Source organism: Jaculus jaculus, chromosome 11 (assembly GCF_020740685.1).
Source record: "Jaculus jaculus isolate mJacJac1 chromosome 11, mJacJac1.mat.Y.cur, whole genome shotgun sequence".
In the NCBI taxonomy this organism is placed as follows: Eukaryota; Metazoa; Chordata; class Mammalia; order Rodentia; family Dipodidae; genus Jaculus; species Jaculus jaculus.
This window is the reverse complement of record NC_059112.1, coordinates 26,867,100-26,886,337: the sequence shown is the minus strand read 5'-3', so window position 1 is coordinate 26,886,337 and position 19,238 is coordinate 26,867,100. Positions and strand designations below refer to the sequence as shown.

At 48.9% G+C, this 19,238-nt stretch overlaps 1 protein-coding gene across 5 annotated transcripts in view; it reads left to right on the top strand.

The window, feature by feature from the left end:
- Tbc1d1 (TBC1 domain family member 1) overlaps window positions 1–18,539 on the top strand; it is a 214,367-nt gene extending 195,828 nt beyond the window's left edge. For all 5 annotated transcript variants that reach the window (XM_045130255.1, XM_045130256.1, XM_045130257.1 and 2 more), the window contains 3 exons: window positions 4,599–4,768; window positions 13,670–13,843; window positions 16,800–18,539. In XM_045130255.1, coding sequence (XP_044986190.1) covers window positions 4,599–4,768; window positions 13,670–13,843; window positions 16,800–17,006 — 551 coding nt within the window. In that variant the 3' untranslated portion in view covers window positions 17,007–18,539. The remainder of the gene's footprint in view (window positions 1–4,598; window positions 4,769–13,669; window positions 13,844–16,799) is intronic.
- The last annotated feature ends 699 nt before the right edge of the window (window positions 18,540–19,238 follow it).

Here is a 19,238-nt window from a genome sequence, read left to right as displayed (position 1 = left end):
ATCTTCCTATGAACAGGGAATTGGTTAGTCATCTAGGGTTAGTTGGAGTTGGTTTGGGGACTTTTGTGCCATGCTAAGTTTTTGGTAATCCTGGGCTCCCTTAGGTGTCTTCATCTTGCGAGTTCACTTGGTTCCTCTACCACCAGGTCCACCTTAGAGCAGACCTTTAGAAGACTTGGCCAGGGAGCGCCAGCCTTACCATCTGGTGACTAATAAGCTGTGCCATGCTCAGCCTGTAGCTGCTGAACCATTGCCCCTCCCGGGTCCCCTTTGTCTCTTCTTCCTCCTCCTCCTCTTCTTCATACTCCGCCCTGGGCTCTTCATTTTCTCTACTGTGTCATGGTGTCAAGTGACACTTCCTGTGCTGACTCCACATTTCCAGTGTCATGGCCGCTTCTAAAAAATGTTTTAATGATTTTCTTATTTGAGACAGAAAGAGGCAGAGAGAGACAGAGCGAAAATGGACACGCCAGGGCCTCTAGCCCCACTGGACACCCCATACACATGTGCCACCTGTGCATCTGTTTACGTGGGTACTGGGGAATGGAACCTGGGCCCTTGGACTTTGCAGACAAGCACCTTAACCATTAAGCCATCTCTCCAGCCCCACTTGCACTTCTTTGCCACACAGTCAGCATTGGTTGTTCACACATCAAGCCATTCCCTTCCCCCTTTTCCTTCCTTTCCTCTTTTATATTTTTTCTTGTTTAGTGCTGAAGGTTAAATCTAGAGCTTCACACATAGTACCATCCTCTTTTCTTTCTTTTTGTGTTTCTGTTTTTCAAGGTAGGGTCTCACTGTAGCCCATGCTGACCTGGAATTCACTCTGTATTCTCAGGGTGGCCTCGAACTCCCAGCGATCCTCCTACTTCTGCCTTCTGAGTGCTGGGGTTAAAGGTGTGTGCCACCACGCCCAGCCTTCCTCTTTTCTTGATTTGTATGAGAACCTTGGCATTCACACATACTCAACACTGCCTTGAGCTGTCATGAATGGGACCAGACTTCTGGGTATTAGCAGCCCAGTGAAATGCTGTGAACATGTTCCATACTTCCACATTCATTCAAACAATTCCCCTCCCCCCCCTTCTCTCTTTCTCTCTCTCTCGGGCTTCAGTCTTTCTTGCCAGTAGCTTCTCGGCCTCCTAATGTCTACATCCTGGAAATGAAAAGAAAGTTGTTACTTTTTTTTCTAATTCTTTAGTTCTGTTTTTCATAAGGGTCACATAGGGGACTAGAATTGAGGAACTAATGGCAAGTCACAGTCATTCCTGGAGATGCTGCCTGCCAAAAGTTCTGGGTTCCAGGAAAGAGATCTTGGCTGTGTAAGCATACACCACGGGGAACGCAAGCAGCTCCCTTGTTGGAGCTGACAGCCTTTCTGCTGCAGAATAACTCAGACTGTAAAAAAGAAAAGCCAGCCGGGCGTGGTGGTACACATCTTTAATCCCAGCACTTGAGAGGTAGGAGGATCGCCATGATTTCGAGGCCACCCTGAGACTATGTAGTGAATTCCAGGTCAGCCTGGGCTAGAGCAAGACCCTACCTCAAAAACAAGCAAGCAAGCAAACAAACAAACAAACAAAACCTCTAATAAAGAAAAGCTAGAGGCAGGATCTATGCCAGTGGCGAGTCTTGGGGAGTTTATGCAGTCCGCCCAGAGTAGTGTCTGCGCACCTTCTGGGTCCTGCAGCTGTGCTGTGCTCCACTGTGGGCTCCTCTCTGGCTGACAAGCTCTCCTGGGATTTCAGGCAGGGAGTGGGATCTCAAGACAGACTTTCTAGTACACCATCACTGATGGGGTTTTGTGTAGTCCAGCCCAGCCTTCAGGACTCAAACCTCAGGCACTTGAAAAGGTTCCCTGAGCATCTCAAGAGCTCACTCGGCCAGTAGGCAGCAGATTACCCTTACTTTTCCTTCCTTTAAAAAAGAAGTTATTTATTTCGGATAGACAGGGAAAGAGGGAGGAAGAGGCAGATAGAGATAACACCAGGGCCTCCAGCCACTGCAAATGATGCATATACCACCTTTGGGCATCTGGCTCATGTGGGTACAGGGGAATCAAACCTGGGTCCTTAGGCCTCACAGGCAAATGCCTTAATCACTAAGCCATCCCCTCAGCCCCTCCCCGCCCTTACTTTTCTGTCATCATGGCGATTCTTCTGCTTACCTGCTCTTGTGCCTTCATTTCCTTGATTTGACATTGCAGTGTCATCTTTACCAAAAACAAGAGAGAGAAGAAATATTGACTGTTGCCCTTAATTTATTCCCCCCTTCTCCCTCCCTCTTTCTTTCTTTCGAGGTAGGGTCTCACCCTAGCCCAGGCTGACCTAGAACATACTCTGTAGTCCCAGGCTGGCCTCAAACTCACAGCAGTCTGCCTCCCTACTGCTGGGATTAAAGGTGAGCATCACCACACCTGGCTTAATTTGGAAAGAGTATAGACATAAACCTTTAGAAGGCTTTGTTATTTATTTACACCTGTGTGTGTTTGTGTGCATGTGTGCATGCCAAGATCTCTTGCCTGCAAATGAATGCCAGACATATGTGCCACTTTGTTTCTTGCATTACATAGGCACTGGGGAATCAAATCCTCAGCCAACAGGCTTTGCAAGCAAGTGCCTTTAACCATGGAGCCATCTCCCCAGCCCTACAAGGTGTTTTAATGTGCATAGCATTGATAGCCAAAGAACAGTGGAAGCTTCCCTCGAGAGTCTGTAACCTTCCAAGCCATGGGCTTTTGACTCCTCAGTACAAAGCATGAATTCCCTCCCACTAAGCCTGTCTCATACCCCATCAGAGAGCAGTTGATTGCCTTCATAACTTAGGTGCCACTATTAAACCTTTGAGCCTGGCTCATTGATTGTGTAGCTTGCAGGGTCCCCTGCTTGCTAAAACGGTTGATGACTTCCCCCACCACAGCAGCTCACATAGGCACTTTCCAGCAATGTGACATTTAGTGGGCAGGGAGAGGGGTTCTGTCACAATTCCAGTTTGATTTCCCAGTATCCTGCAACTGCAGCATACTGTGTCTTCAACAATAGGCTCTTACCATCTGGCTGTAGTGAATAACCAAGCATTTGGGCAGTGGCCTGCATTGTTTTGGGGCCCTCGGGTCTCCTTGACTAACACCTCATTTGGGGAGGTGACCCTTCTCCAGCCCTGCAACAACCTGTGGCTCAGGGAAAGCTTCCTCCACAATTCAGGGTCTCTCTCTCTTTCTCTGTCTCTGTTTCTCTCTCAAGCTCTGTATTTTAATTAGCTAACAAAGAGGTAGGCTTTTGTAGGACTTTCATCTTTACTTTTGTGTACCACTCCTTACTTTTCCACCTGTCATAGTCAGCTGCCATAGTTGGCAGGTTGGATATCCAGTCAGACACAGTTTAAGGAGGAAAGGATTTCTTTCAGGCTTACAGATCCAGGGGAAGTCCCTGGATCAATGGTGGAAGAATCTGGCTCCCTTTCATAGATCCAAGCCAAGAGAGAGAAACCACCAAACTGCCAGCAAACACCAAAAGCAACAAGCAAGCACCCCAGAGTCCAAACTGCTCTCCACACCTTTGGGTGGGAATCCAATCCGCCCAGTAACCACCTCCCCATGCCCAACAGGAATCCGCCTCCTGGAGGTTGAAGTTAGAAACTCAGTTTTAATAACACACCTGAGTCTATGGGGCACCCGTTTACGTTCTCCCATTCAAACTAGCACCGCACCGCAGTACTGTGTCCCTCTCCTTGCCTTTCTACGGTCCCTCCCCACTCCTGCCTCCAAGCCTCCTGCCGGCTTCCTGGCCTCCTCTACTGACACGTCTGTAACTTACCAACAAATATAACCATTCCATTGTTAAGATACACATATGAAAGAGAGGATGAGGCATTTGTTTTGCTGAGCCCAAGTTAATCTTTGAATAATTTTTTCCAGACCCACCCATTTTCCTGAGAATTTCATAATGTCATTTTTCTCTATATCTAAATGGAACTCCACTGTATATATGTTCCACATCTTTTTGGGGGGGGGGAGCTTTTTGAGGTAGGGTCTCACTCTAGATCGCTGACCTGGAATTCAGTATGTAGTCTCAGGGTGGCCTTGAACACACGGCGATCCTCCTACTTCCGCCACCTGAGTGCAGGAATTAAAGGGGTGCGCCACCATACATGGCTGTTGCACATCTCTGTACTCCGTCAGCTGATGTCCATTTCCCAGCTATTGTGCACATAGCTGAGCAGGCGTCTCTGTAGTGGAGGTAGAGTCCTTAGGGTCTGTGCTCCACGAATGGTCTCATAACCCATCTGTATTTAGGTTTTTAAGAACCTCCACACCACATTCCGCAGTGGCTGGCTCTCTTAAATTTAATTGATTTTAAGGATGGGCTTAAAAGGCTTTATCTGAAGCTATGACAGAGACTAAGCAATATATTTTTCTTTTAATTATGTGCAGTATTGTCCTGGCAACCCTATCTGAAAGAGAATCTTTTAAAAGGAAACAATTTGCATTTTGGGCTTGTTCCCCACCCTTCTACACTAAGATATGAGGAAAAACAAAACAGAATGGCATTCCACCAGAAACTTGCTTGGTGCAACCCTGCGTTTCTGTGTTCCCCCAGATATGATCTTTCTTCAGGGATCAGAGGTCATATTTAAAGTGGCTTTAAGTCTGCTGGGAAGCCACAAGCCGTTGATTCTCCAGCATGAAAACCTCGAAACCATAGTGGACTTTATAAAGAACACACTACCCAACCTGGGCTTGGTGCAGATGGAGAAGACCATCAGTCAGGTACGGTCTCCCCCACGTCCTCACATCTGCAAAGGCCTGGGGAGGTCTTGGGTGGGAGCTGGTTCCAATACTTATTGCTCTGAACAGTGTGTGGAAGGGCACTGGGGGAGGCACGTCACAAATAAGCATTGAACAATTGAAAGTGTGACTGGGTGTGTGTGTTGTATGTCAGTGGTAAAAAGACACCAGCAAAACCAAGTTAACAATAGTGTCTTACATTTAAGACGCTTAAGCACTAGTCAGTGCATTTGTGAACTGAAGGACTTTGTTAAATGAGTGTGTTAATCTTTCTGGTCAGCGATACTAATTTAGATGTTCTGAAATGACTCTTTGTAACAGTTAACAGTTATAATAAGGAACATATATTCCACAAATCTCTCCTTTGGTGTTTTTTTATTATTTTGGAGGGAAGGGGATTTCTCAGAAATCACTTTCACATCTGATTTAACACATAGTTTCTGCAAGCATTCAAACCATACTCTAAAATGTTGGAAGTTTCAATGAAGGTAGATTTAGCTGGGCATGAAAGCTGGACCAGATTGTGAATGGGTTAGGTGAGGCAACCTTGGTTCTTTAGCAGGCGGATCTTGTAATAATTGGTGCCAATGGAGGATTGAGCTGCCTAACAGTGTGTGTGGGGGGGGGGGGGTCACAAGCAGAAGTGTCCAAAGATTTGGTGGCTGAGTGTGTTAGGTTCCCTATAGGAATAGGACTCATAAAATACACATAATTATAAAAAGAGGGCTATCAGGGCTAGAGAGATGGCTCAGTGGTTAAAGCACTTGCCTGCAAAACCTAACAACCCAGGTTCAATTTCCCAGTACCCACATGAGGCCAGATGCTTGCTAGAGGCCCTGGCACACCTATTCTGTTTTTCTCTTCTATGTCTCTCTGCTTGCAAATAATTTTATTTTTTTTTTTGAAGAGGGTAATCAGATTGGCTTACACAATTTTGAGACTGGATATTCCACCTGCCACCTGCATACTAATAAGCCAGCAAATTTGATAGCTGCTCAGTCCACGCTGGAAGTCTCAGGACAAGGGGGTGCCAATGATGAACCCCCAGTCCAAGGCTGAAGACCTGGAAGCCTCAGGGAGCCACTGGCTGAGAGGCCAGAGGAGCTGGAGCCATGTCTGCAGAGCGTGGCAGTGGCAGTAGCTATGTTTGCCCGCCAGCTTCCTCCTCTTCCAGCTTGTGTACTGCCTGGGCCCTCGGCCTATTGGATGATGCTGATCACCTTCAGGGCAGGCCTTCCTCCCATTGTTGCTGTGACACACACCAGTCATCTCTGGAAAGAGTCTCGCAGACACACCAAGAGGTGTGCTTTACCAGTTTCCTGGCATCTTTCAGTCCAGAGGAACCATCACACTGAGAACCCCCTGGGAAGGGCTTCACCATTGGGTCACTGCAGAGTGAACAATCAGCGTTGTCCTCTGCCTAGAATATGTTCAACATAGGAAGGCTTCGAGAAAGCGGCTAAAACCCAGTAGGGTTCGTGTTCTTCCGGGGCAGTGCATTAGTTCCAGTGGATCACCTCTAGGTAAGGTGTGCGGCTCTTGTAGCTGTTCCACCCTAGGCATGAAGCTCAGATGGAGATGCAACCTGGCCAGGAGAACGGCGAGGGCTTCCTGTGGGCAGTTGCCTTGCGTCTCTGCCCATGCGCGTGCCGGGAGGAGGCGTTCTCGTCATCCTCACTTACCTTTCATTAACTGATGAGCTCTCCATCTTGCCTGGCACCACCCTACCCGTGTGGACAGCTTTGGCTGGTCACCTCCTTGGGAATCCATCTACGCATGACCTTATGCAGTCATGACCACATTCTCAAAGATGGAAAGTGGGGAGCCAGGTGGCCCACACTCATTCTGCTGAAAAAGACAGAGGTGGTGTTTGCAAATCTCAGAATGCTTTTAGCAGCTTTAAATACCAAATATCTCAAGAGATTATTTGCTTATGGCATTTTTCTCTACTTTACCTGTGTTTTGATGCTAGATAAACTTTTGAATCCCTAATTTCTGATGTCCTTTTATTTCTTTATTCCCATCTTACAGTTTCATTGCAAATAATTGTCTCATAGTCTCTGGGATCAACCCAGAGTGTCCCAGTTACTTAGCTTCTATCCCATGAATGGTGACTTCCCACCTTGCCCCAGACTCCAAGGCATGCCATCTTGGCAGACACTTGGTTTATCTCCTGGACATACAGCTTCAGCAAACACACAAAACAAAAGGGCTGGAGAGAGAGTTCAGCCATTAAGGCACTTGCCTGCGAAGCCTAAGAACCCAGGTTCAGTTTCCCTGGGACCCATGTAAAGCCAGATAGATGCACAAGGTGGTGCATGCGTCTGGAGTTTGTTTGCAGTGACTGGAGGCCCTGGTGTGCCCATTCTTTCTCTCTCTCTCCCCCTTTCTCTGCCTGTCTCTCAATAAGTAAATAAAGAATATCTCTCCTTTTCTGTGAAGAGTAGCATTCACTGAGGCTGCCGTGTACTCTAGTATGCACCACGTCCTCTGTTGGAAGGACCGTGTGGACTTGGTTCAAGCATCTGTTCTTAAACTTGGCATTCAGTATTCCACTGACCCCTAAGCATTTCTAATCTCCACCTTTATAATGAGGAGACTAAGTAGACTCAGGACTCTGTGTGTATACTGGCAGGGCCTGTGGGAGTAAGGCCACCAGATGCCTGAGTGCTGCAGTTAGAGTTGAGGTAGAGTCCAGCTGGGCCTAGAAGAATGAGCTAAGTCATGGTGGCCAGCATTTTGTGTAGAAGACAGATAAGAGGTGCTTCAGGACTTGCAGCTCCCAAGGCCTGTGCTACAGCTAACCAGCTTTGCTTTTGAGGCTGCACAAAGCGGCCATGTGACAATAAAACTTTATTTATAAAAGCAGACAATAGGATACATAGGTCGTCCACAAGCTAGTTTACTGAGCCCTGAGCTAGAAGATCACAGCACATGTCAGAGAGCCTAGAGTGAGAAAGACAGCAGTTCTGGCTTTGGTAGTGAAGTCACAAGGGGGTAGGCTGTGTGAAATCAGCGTTCAGAGCCTGGGTTTCGTTGCAGCATTAGTTCTGAAAGAAAGCTCGTGAAGAGTGAGGCGGCTGCCGGCCCTCCTTGCCCCGTGTCTCAGCGCTGAACTTCCGAGCACTCCCCCTGCTGCACTTGGACGCTTGACTCTTGAGTCCTACACAGAGTGCGTGTCTGAGTGCAGCGAGGCTCCTAGGCTGTGACCATGGAGGTCCCCAGCATGGAACTGGTAGATCTAGTGTTGCCCATGCAGAGCGTGTGGCCCTCTGTGTAGACGGGCTGTGGCGGGAGCATGGTCCCATTTCATTAACTACCTTCTCTGCGAATCGCCTCAGCTTGAGCAGCTGGGCTACCGCCTGGCTTCCGGATGGGAGAAAGCAGCTGGGGACAGGGCTCCAGAGCCCCGGGTCGCCATGATCGTGCCGAGAGCAGCCTCGGACTCAGTCAGTTCCAAGGTTGGCGGTCTAGAGCAGACAGTGCGGGGTCTGTGAGCCTCTGTGGCTTTCCTCAGCGTGACCTTGTGCTCAGCAGGAGCACGTGTCAACCACAAACTTCTCTGGCCAGAGAAAAGCGACTGGGATGATGAGCACTGCGGCGGGGGCAGCGTCGCAGCCTTGTCACGGTGCTGTGGACTCTAGAGCCTCCGCTCAATAAACTGCAGGAAGGGCCAGAGGGCAGCTTTGGGAGGCAGAGGTCGCAGCCTCTGTCAGGCCGGCTCAGGGCCCAGACCAGCATCATCAGATCACGAAGGCGCTTATGAGAAAGGCAGAATGGGGGCCCCATACCCAGACGTGTCGATTCAACATCCACACATTCACAAGATCCCCCGGGGTTCACATACACAAAACCATGTGCGAGCTCAGCAGTGGACAGCATTAGAAGAGCGATTTAGTGTTGCACTTGAGCTTGGTGGATGGAAACCTGAATCTTCACCAAGCTACTGTGTTCAGAGGATGCTGTCGTGGTGAGACAGCCTCTTCTGAGCCTGCAGGGAGACTTTAGCTCTTGGGAAATAAGTGGTTGTGGGGCTAGAGAGATGGCTTAGCGTTTAAGGCACTTGCCTAGGAAGCGTAAGGGCCCAGGTTCAGTTTCCCAGTATCCATGTAAGCCAGATGCACAAGGTGGCGCATGTGTCTGGAGTTTGTTTGCAATGGCTAGTGGCCCAGGTGTGTCCTTTCTCTCCCTACCCCCCCCCCGCCTTTCTCTCTCTCTAGTAAATAAATACAATGCAATATGAAAAAAGGAAGAAAATAAGTAGTTGTAGCAAGGCGTGGTGGTGCACTCCTTTAATCCCAGCACTCTGGGAGGCAGAGGGTCACTGTCATTTCGAAGCCTGCCTGAGACTACAGAGTGAATTTCACGTCAGCCTGGGCTAGAACGAGACCCTACCTTGAAAAACCAAAGGGAAAATAGAAAAGAAAGAAAAGTAGCTGTATAAAAGCACAGTCAGTTGCCACGCCATGCCAAGAGGGTGGAGTGCAGCAGGGAGATGTATTCTCCTGCTGACATTGTTTAGAACTGCTCCGTATCGGAAAGCAGGCCAGCATTTCATGAGCCCTGTTGTCGTTTTGAAATTCACTGCAGATTGTGCCCCTTGTTGCTGATACCCGAGCAGACTGTTCCCACTGCTCTCGCCCTGGCTGCCAACGAGACCAGACTGGGGCAAGGGTGAGAAGTTAGACAGTTAAGAACGGGGCTAGCTCTGCAAGCCATCTGTTAGTGGCTTCATTGTACCCTGTCCACAGACTGTGCAGAGAAATGAGCCAAGGACATAGTTCACTGAAGAGGAGAGCCATCTAGCAGACATGCATCTGGCTGAAGATTTACCTTCATGTTTACTTTAAATGTACGCATGACGTAGAATGCCTCACCTCCTAGATTAACAACCTGTCTTTAATGCCAGCCCACCACACCGAGGGAAGACTAGAGCTGGCATGGCACTGTGTGCTGGTGGCATTCTACCTTGACTGCTCCCACTTGGGCATCAACTTGGCACCATGTATCCTAAGTCAGTGAAATAGTCATAGCCTTTTTGATTCAGTATTCTCAAGTTTTGGAATACATCCTTAGGCATTAGTCCAAACTACAGGAAAAGCCATATGCATACAGAGATTCTCTGCGGATTGTGTGTTGTGTGTAATTTTTTTCCCTGGGGAGACACGGACACCTGTCTATTCACAACAGATCAGAGCATGATCGTGCCAAAACCAGTCTCAGTGGACCCGTGAGTCTGTTGGAGTTACTTCCAGAGCAGGCTGAGCGGTGGCTCATAGGAGCAGCATATGACTCAAAAGGCAGCCGTGTCATTAAAAAGCCCATTTCAACCCAGGCGACGCCTCTCGGAAGCTGCGTGTGTCTCTCAGAGTCTCCCTCCATGCGCTTTTTATAGCCTTAGGGAGGGAGGGGTCTTAGGACCTTTTAAGTTCAAGACTTTTTAAAATTTTTTTTCATTTATTTTTATTTATTTATTTGAGAGCAACAGACAGAGAGAGAGAGTGGGCGTGCCAGGGCCTCCAGCCACTGCAAACGAACTCCAGACACGTGCGCCCCCTTTGTCCATCTGGCTAACACGGGACCTGGGGAATTGAGCCTCAAACCGGGATCCTTAGGCTTCACAGGCAAGCGCCTAACCACTAAGCCATCTCTCCAGCCCCCTTTTAAGTTTAGAAAATCACTATCCACCCCTGACCAGAGTCTGCTCCCCAACAGTTGCTTACTGCTCCTATGACCTTGGGGAGTGTCCTGTGACCTTTCCGTTTCAGCTCTCATAGACTTGTTGACCTCCTGGCTCTTCCTTCCCTCCTCCAGGAGGGAATATTTCAGTGTGAGGAATTTGCTGTGGAACAAGTTGTCGTTTATGATAGCACACATTGAGTGTCAAAATGTCCTGTGCGTGGGGAGTGGGCTGGTCTGTCTGTGGTGGGTTGGGCTGTTGAGTACCATGGAGCTCGTCACGTCTGTGGTTCTGAGGAACGCAGCAGCATGGTCAAGCCTTATGTATAATGCTAAGTGGAAATGGTGGGACAGGAAATATATGTTGTGCTTACAGCTGGGGAAGTGTGCTTGCAATAGTAAACATGAAAGGAAGTGTGAGATGACAGAGGTTGTCTTGGTGGTTTTTATTTCCTCCATGGCTTGCATGCTATAGCTTCATTGCTTCAGTAATAAAAATAGTAGGTGAGACTTTAATCTTGAGCCTTTCTGCTCTGTCGTCTTCAGCTAAGCATTGTCACTTGTGCCCTCAAAGTACTCTAGGACAGGGTCCACCCCTCCTGTTCTTCTGTTCCTTGCCCAAGCCCTCACCCACAAGTTGACCGTACCACTCAGAGACCAAGGTTCTTCCCGCACCAGCCAAAGATGGGTGTTTGGGACCAGGCCCAAGGCACAGCTTCAGAGCCAAGGGCTGTAAGTAGTTTTGGGCAGCAGGAGATAATGAATCAGCTAAGCCTAGACACTCAGGGCCTAGGATTCACGGTCCCCGGGCAGGTGTCGCATGTGATCACAGCTGAGCATCCTTAACCTTAACACATCATCAACCTACCTCAAAGGCCAGAGGCTTTGTGCCTTGGTGTCCCACATTAGGAAACAGTGGCTAAGGCACTTGCCTGCAAAGCCAAAGGACCTAGGCTCAACTCTCCAGGACCCACGTAAGCTGGTGGCACATGCGTCTGAAGTTCATTTGCAGTGGCTGGAGGCCCTGGTGCATTCATTCTCTCTAACAAAAGCAAGTATTTGATGGAAAGCAGTGATGGGGTTGTGTGTGGCACTTACAGTTGTACTGTGTTGGTTTCATGTTACATGCGTGTGCCATGGCAGTGTTAGGTTTCATGGCATGCACATGTGTACCACACCAGTGTTGTTTTTCATGTTTTGGGTTTGGCTTTGCTCTCACTAGTCAGAAGACCTGTGATGTGGCCTCCATCGTTGTTTTGCTGAGGTACGAGGTTGAAGTTGGAGGGTTTGTGACAGGTCCTTGGAACCAGATCCCCGGACTCATAACCGAGCTCCAGGCATGTGCTGAGCAGTTCTGTGAGTTCCCTCCTTTCATTTCCAGTGCCAGGAGCTAGTTATTACCACCCTGGAGGAGGCCAGGAACTGAGCCAGGAGGCTCAGGGTCAACCTGAATTCCAAAGCCTGAGTCAGTTACCTGCACTGTGAAATAGAATGGCAGCCCTACTGACCATATGATTGGTCACTCTGAGGGACAAAAGAAAAATCAGATATTTGACTTTACCCCAATATCATGTATTTTTTTAATTTTTTTTTCTGAGGTAGGGTCTCACTCTGGTCCAGGCTGACCTGGAATCAACTATGTAGTCTCAGGGTGCCCTTGAACTCTCTTACCTCTGCCTCCGAGTGCTGAGATTAAAGGCGTGTGCTACCATGCCCAGCTAAGTATTTTTTTTTAATTTATTTTAGAGAGAGAGTGGGGACAGAGAGAAAGAGAGAATGGGCATGCCAGGGCCTCCGGCCACTGCAGATGAACTCAGTACATGTGTCCCCTTATGCATCTGACTTATGTGGGTCCGGGGAATTGAACCATGGTCCTTAGGCTTAGCAGGCAAACACCTTACCTGCTAAGCCGTTTCCCCAGCCCATATCAGGTGTTTTAATGTACAGTCATAGAATGACTTGAACTTAGTTTAAATCACTAGATTAAAGCTAGGAAACTGGGCTGGAGAGATGGCTTAGCGGTTAAGCGTTTGCCTGTGAAGCCTAAGGACCCCTGTTCAAGGCTCGGTTCCCCAGGTCCCACGTTAGCCAGATGCACAAGGGGGCGCACGTGTCTGGAGTTCGTTTGCAGAGGCTGGAAGCCCTGGCGCGCCCATTCTCTCTCTCTCCCTCTACCTGTCTTTCTCTCTGTGTCTGACGCTCTCAAATAAATAAATAAAATAATATTAAAAGCTAGGAAACTACACATTCCATCTTAAGGAAGGGAACATAAGATCGTTTTGTACGGTAAGAGTAGCATGGTGTCTGAAAAGGCTTGGACCGCTCATAGGGTGTCCAGGGGAAGCTTATTCTCCGCTGGCTTTGAACTGTGCCAGGCTTTCCTTCATGAGGAAGTGCGGTGGAGAGGCAGCGTCTGCTCTCATGAAACCTGACCACATCTCTGAGTGTGCTCGCCTCTAGCGGGCTTGTTCCAGACAGTCTCGGGAGGGGAGGTGGGCGTGTTGGGCAGCACTGTGTCTCCTCTGACCGCTGACCGCCTGCCTCTCCTCCAGCTTCCTTACCAAGAGAAAGCACACACCCCTCACCTGAGTCACTCGTGCACTTGGAGATTGTTGCACGCGTATGGTTTTGCCGTCGCTCTTGCTGTTACGGGAAGGAGACGGCTCAGGCATTGTACTCACTCCTCTGTGGTGACATTTAGGGCTAGCGCACTTCTGCCTGTCTGTGTACAAAGGACTTTTTAGTAAGCAGTTCCATCACTTCACTGTTTTTGCAACTCTGAAAACCCAGCTGAATGATAATGAAACTTTGACTTGGTGACTATGCAAATGGGCTGATTCTCTGGTTTTCTCTCCTTTTAACCCATGACTTATGTATCTGACCTAATAGAATTTTCAGAGAAAACAAGTAAAAAACTAAACATAAACTTTATGTAAGTTTTTATCTTTTTTTTATTTTTATTTTTTTGCCTTTTGGAAGATGACTATCAAGAACCTGTTCCCTTGGAATTATTTCTAGATTCTCATTAGATCCTTTTTTCCCCACACAAAATCATGACCTCAGTGCTGGGATGTTTTCCTTTATTTATCCTGTATATTACCAAGCTAAGCCAGGAGGGTGATGGGGTGCTCACTGGCGTGACCATGGATGCACATGTAAATGCCTGTGGCAGCTCGGAGCCTGACGGCTTTTCTGCATCCCCAGGTGTTTGAGATGGACCTCGTTAAGCAGCTACAGGCGTATGAGGTTGAGTACCATGTGCTTCAAGAAGAGCTGATTGAGTCCTCTCCTCTCAGTGACAACCAGCGAATGGATAAGCTAGAGAAAGCCAACAGCAGCTTACGCAAGCAGAACCTCGACCTCCTGGAGCAGCTGCAGGTAGAGCATGTCCCCGCGGCTCCCGGGGCCAGAGTCGTCGCTCGTGAGCTCACCAGGCCGCGCAGGCTGGGCTTTCCCATGACCAGAGGACCTTTCCCGCCCCTGTCTGTTTGTAGTTGTGATCAAAGGTACTGAGAGAATCGGTCCTCTTTATTGCAGAGCAGACAGGTCGTCCGTGCTAAGGTCACGGAGTTGGAGCTCTGACAGGCTCTTTTTGCACTTAGCCTTTCACAAGACAGGCCCAGAGAGCAACTTGCAACTTGCTTCCGGATGCTCTGGTGCCTTGAGCTGAATGCTGGCACTTGTGCTTTGAATAACAATGGCCCCATCGAGGGCTTTCCCTGCCATGGGCAAGACAAGCTGGGTCAGGGAGGGACAATGAAGGCACGAAGTGCCATGGAAATCTACCTCACAGAAGAAACTAGAACATATAGCCATTTGAAAGTCTTTGGTGTAAGTGAGATTTGATTACTGGGGGACACAATTTGCTTCACTAGAAACTTCCATCTCAGCACGGATCAGGGCAGATGAGGCCCCAGCAGAAGGCTGAAGGGATGCATGAAGCAAGCATTGAGGCACAGCTGAGAGACTCAGGCCCTACCACACTGGGGAAGCCTACCCCCACTGTCCCCCAGGCAGTGTCCTGGGCCCTCATCTGTGAGTCAGGACGGAACAAAGGCCTCAGTGCAGAGTCAGCTCCTGCCTGGTGAGGTGGCACCGAGTGACCTTTCATTCTACTTTGTTAATGTCCTAAGTGGGAGAAGGCTTCACTGCTTAGAAATTGGAGAGGTTTCTGGAACCAGTCATGTGTGAACTCCTTAGGCTCGCTATAGAATAAGTTCTCCATCCTGATCTGAGTTGACATGGCTCAGCAGTTAAGGCACTTGCTAGCAAAGCCTAAGGACCCGAGTTCTATTCCCCAGGGCCCAAGTAAAGCCAGTTGCACAAGATGATATATATATCTGGAGTTGGTTTGCAGTGGCTAGAGGCCCTAGTGTGCCCAATCTCTTTCTGTCTGCCTCTTTCTTATTCTCTCTCAAGCAAATAAACTATTTTTTAAAAAAAGTAATGAAAATATGCCTGTATGCATCCTCTGTGGAAGTCTCAGTTTTCATGTGAAGGGAAGTTATAAGAGCATAAAGCAAGCCAGCTCTGGCCCACGGGGCCAATGCAAGCGATCATTTTCAGTGGCTCCACATTGGCAGTGGAGGCCTGACATAGACGATCACGAAGAGATCACTTCTGAGTGAGCTCGTGTGCACATACGCGTTGTAGTTTGTCGAAGCATTCAGCAGTAACGCACACACACATGCACACGGTTCTCATACTCATGTGGGTCTTAGGGAAAGTAGAAAGCTGCACATGTTCTAAGGTGAGAGAGTTGCGAAAATTTGCTCTGAAATCTAAATCCTGGGGGTGGGGAGATAGTCAGTAAAGTGCAGCATGGCCATACACATGAGCTGATTCCTGAGCTGGGTGCTGAATGACCGACCATACAGACGAGGTCACTGCCGCCTGAGCTGTGTTGAGCTGTGTGGTCCACCACAGAACACGGACACAGGACTTGGCCCAGGCCTTGACAGTGGGTCACATTTTGGTGCTGTTAGGGACGTGCACCAAACAACCCACCTCCACCTCTGAAGCCGATGAACTGCCACTGCCAATCATCTTCCCCTTTTAAATACTCGAGCAGCATAGCCGGAGGTAGACTTGAGTCATTGGTTTTCTGTCTGGCACAAAGGTTGTCTTGTTCAAAAACCATTTCCTGGTTTTAAAATGATTTGAAAAAAAAAGTGCCTTTTGTCCCCAGCTAAAATAAATGGTCTCCTGCAGAGGGACTGGCTGGACTGGTTGCTGCGGTGGAGCCACTGGCAGCGCCCCCTACTGACCGAGTGCTTCAGGAGCCACCAGGAGCCAGAGAGCGGGCCGAAAGGCCGTGGAGGCCTCAGTAAAACGTTAGAGCTTCTGCAGTGCTCAGAGAACCCACAGTGTCACCAAACCTCGGTGCCTGGGATGCCTGCCCCCCTGGGCTACAGGGAGGAGCCAATAGCTAGAAAAGTGTCGAGCTCTGCTTTTACCTGGTGTGTGCTAGATGCTCGGTCACTGAGAGGGTGCGTCCTCCCCTCCTGGGGAGCGAGGACCTGCTCTCCAAGGGTGCTGGTGGCCGGCAAATGACAGTGGAGGGAAACCTCTTAGGATGCTGCCATTCTGGACACACCATGCCCCGGGGGAGATGCCCAGTTTCCCTGCGTCGTGATCTCTTCTTACTCTGTGAAAATACTTACATCAGTGTAGCGAGTACTGCTTGGACCTTCACATAGAAACCACTTTGGACTTGCCGGTCTCAGATTGTTTTCTTCATGGAGATATCTGTGGTTAGTTGACATGGTCCACTTGAGGTGCAAGTAAGAAAGCTCCTTCTTCCAATGTCTGGCATGACAGTGGCCCGTGTGTCCTTGAGACCACCCTTTGTCCCAAAGGACTCTTGGCTGTGTCAGCATGGTCCGCCCCATGGTGGCGAGCCAGTGGTCAGCTTCCCCCTCAACACCTGGCATTTAGAGAGCCCACAGCAGGGAGGGAAGCACTAGAGGATCTCGGGGTGTTTGTGAGGGCCCCACCACCTGCCTGCACAGGAAGCTGAGGCCAGAAGTGGTCATCAGCCATAGGTTTGTCTCTGCCAAATCCCCCCTAAGGCTGGATGACAAGAGTCTCCCTGTGTAATCAGAGGTGGTACATGTTTTTAAAAATATTTATTTGAGAGAAAGAGGCCAAGAGAATGGGTGCACCAGGACCTCCAGCCACTGCAAACGAATTCCAGACACATGTACCACTGTGTGCATCTGGCTTACACTGGTACTAGGGAATTGAACTTGGGTCCTCGGGCTTCATAGGCAAGTACCACTAAGCCATCTCTCCTGCCCAGTAGTACATCCTCTTCCCTCCTTTCATTCTGCAGGTGGCAAATGGTAGGATCCGAAGCCTTGAAGCCACAGTGGAGAAGCTCCTGACCAGCGAGAGCAAGCTGAAGCAGGCCGCGCAGGCCCTGGAGCTGGAGCGTTGCGCCCTGCTGCAGCTGGTGGAGGAGCTGAGGAGACACCCTGCCCACACCCAGCCCGGTGCCCCAGAGCCACACTGTGCCCAGCCTGAGCCTACAGCTGACTGACAGCCCGCAGGAGAGACTGCACGCCACTCACTGTCCAGGCCTTAATCGACAGACACAGAAGCTGGAGGCAGAGAACTTCTCAGGGAGGAAACAGGCTCACCAGCCTGAAGGTTCTTTTTGAGCTCAGATTGGCAGTTGAGGAGGGAAAGGGCCTAGAGCTGTTGTCATTTTGGGTTCTCATCCGTTCTTTTTCCAGTCTTGATTACTGTACTGGTTAGCTTTAGATGGCATGGGCACAAATAATGCCCCTTTGTGCTTCATCATGTCCTTTTCTGGTGGCACCATGTTGGCAAAGAACATTCAGGACACTGGGACTTCAGAAGCAGGAAGGGCTTGAGGTGACTCCTCAGGCCAAAGTGTGAGAGTTCATGTTGGCCACACCCTCCACATAGCACGAGGAGGTGCAGCTGGCCCCTTGGTTCTTCTTACTACGGAAGCCTAAGATAGCCGTGGGGAAGAACTGAAAGATCTGTTTAGACATCTTGCTCATTGTTGACCAAAATGTGACTCACTGGTACTGAAGGAAGTTTTTATCTTTTTAAACAATATTATGTTTCCATCCACTTTTGCTCATTCTTGAAGTATAGTTGATCAAAGTCATGGCAGATAAATGTTTCATAAGAAAAATCACCAGGTTTTCGACTCAGTCAGCCATTACTAGCGTGTCCTGCAGTTGTGGGGCCCGAGGTATTTATTTCTTTGTGATCGTTTCTTATCTCCACTTGAGTCTCATATTTATTTTTGCCTGTTGTATGATGTATTGCTGCCACGTCTTCCTCTGAGTCTCCAGTGCCCCTTGGAAATCTGATTTCCATAGAAGGAACTGGGCACGTCAAGACTTCCAGGAGTATCCAAGATCTAGAACCTTGGAAAAAGAGATCGGGCTTGACTTCCAGTCTGATGTGTAGAGCTGACAAGGGCATGTGTTGCCAAAGGAACTGAAGCACAGTGGCACTCCTCCCGTGGGGCAACAGACCCTGTGCCTCCAAGCAAAATGCTGCTCAGTCTCCCTCCTTTCACTGGTCCTATGCAAGGTGTCGCCCCTGTGTGCTTAGAGTTCTGTGGTTTTTTACAAAGGTTGAAGGGAGACCTACCAGCATAGGTCGCCTCAACAACAGAATCAGCTCTGGCCTTGGAGTTCTAATCGTAATTCCCTCAGACCCACAGTGGTCTCCTGGCTCTTGTGGGGTGGGGAGTGAGAAAGGAGCACTCACCAGACTTGGAGTCAGTAGGAATGTTCCCGCCATTTCCAAGGGAGGCCATACGGTTGGGGGGCTTTTGAGACTCCTCGTTTTGGGTCAGAGGGGAGCCATTCTCTCCATAAACCAAGATGATCAATCCCAGTTGACTCATTTCCAAGTGGCTTTGCCAGAGCGAGCTTAGAAGAGCCAACAGTTGAGGGCTTCTTTCCAATTGTATTTTACTATTTGAATGTTTAATAATGTTGAATTTTGGACATATTATTATTACTGTTGAAAACATTGACTCTATAGTAAGAAACCAGAGCAATAAAACAAGTACTTCTTGCCTGTTGCCATGGTATCTTCAGTGTGAATGAGTGTGACCTCACCATCAGTGTCGTCATTCGAGGTACCAGTTCTGCTCCCAGTACCAGTGTGCAAGCACTGCTGGTGTTGAGACAGCTCTCCACAGGAGCTGGACTGTCGGGGCTCATCACCTCGGCCCCTCCCATTGTGCATGACGCTGAGCGCCATTACAAGATTGCAGTGGACCAGAGCACTGTTCACACAGACCCACGGGCATAATTTAGACATAGTCACAGCCTGTGGCTTAGCAAGGAAAGAAATAGACATTAGCGTCAACTCGCATCACTGGCTATCCTCTGGAAAAATGTTAATGAAACTTCCATATTAATGTTTTGCTCACCACACAACCATAAGCACATATATGTGCACTTGGAAGTTCTTTTTTCATGTCACCTTGGGTTGCACATGATACACATGTGTGCATGTGTGTGTGGAGGCCAGAGATCATCAGGTATCTTCATCAGTGGCTTTCTACCTTGTTTTTTTGTTTGTTTGTTTTATTTTATTTTATTCTCATTTGTGGAGAGGTGAGAATTGGTGCACCAGGGCCTCAGCCACTGATAGTGAACTCCAGACGCTTGTGCCACTTATTGGGCTTGTGCAACCTTGTGCTAGTAAGTCTAGCTGAATCAGTGAGAGACAGTCTCAAAAAAAAAAAAAAAAACAAGGTGGGGCAGGAGAGATG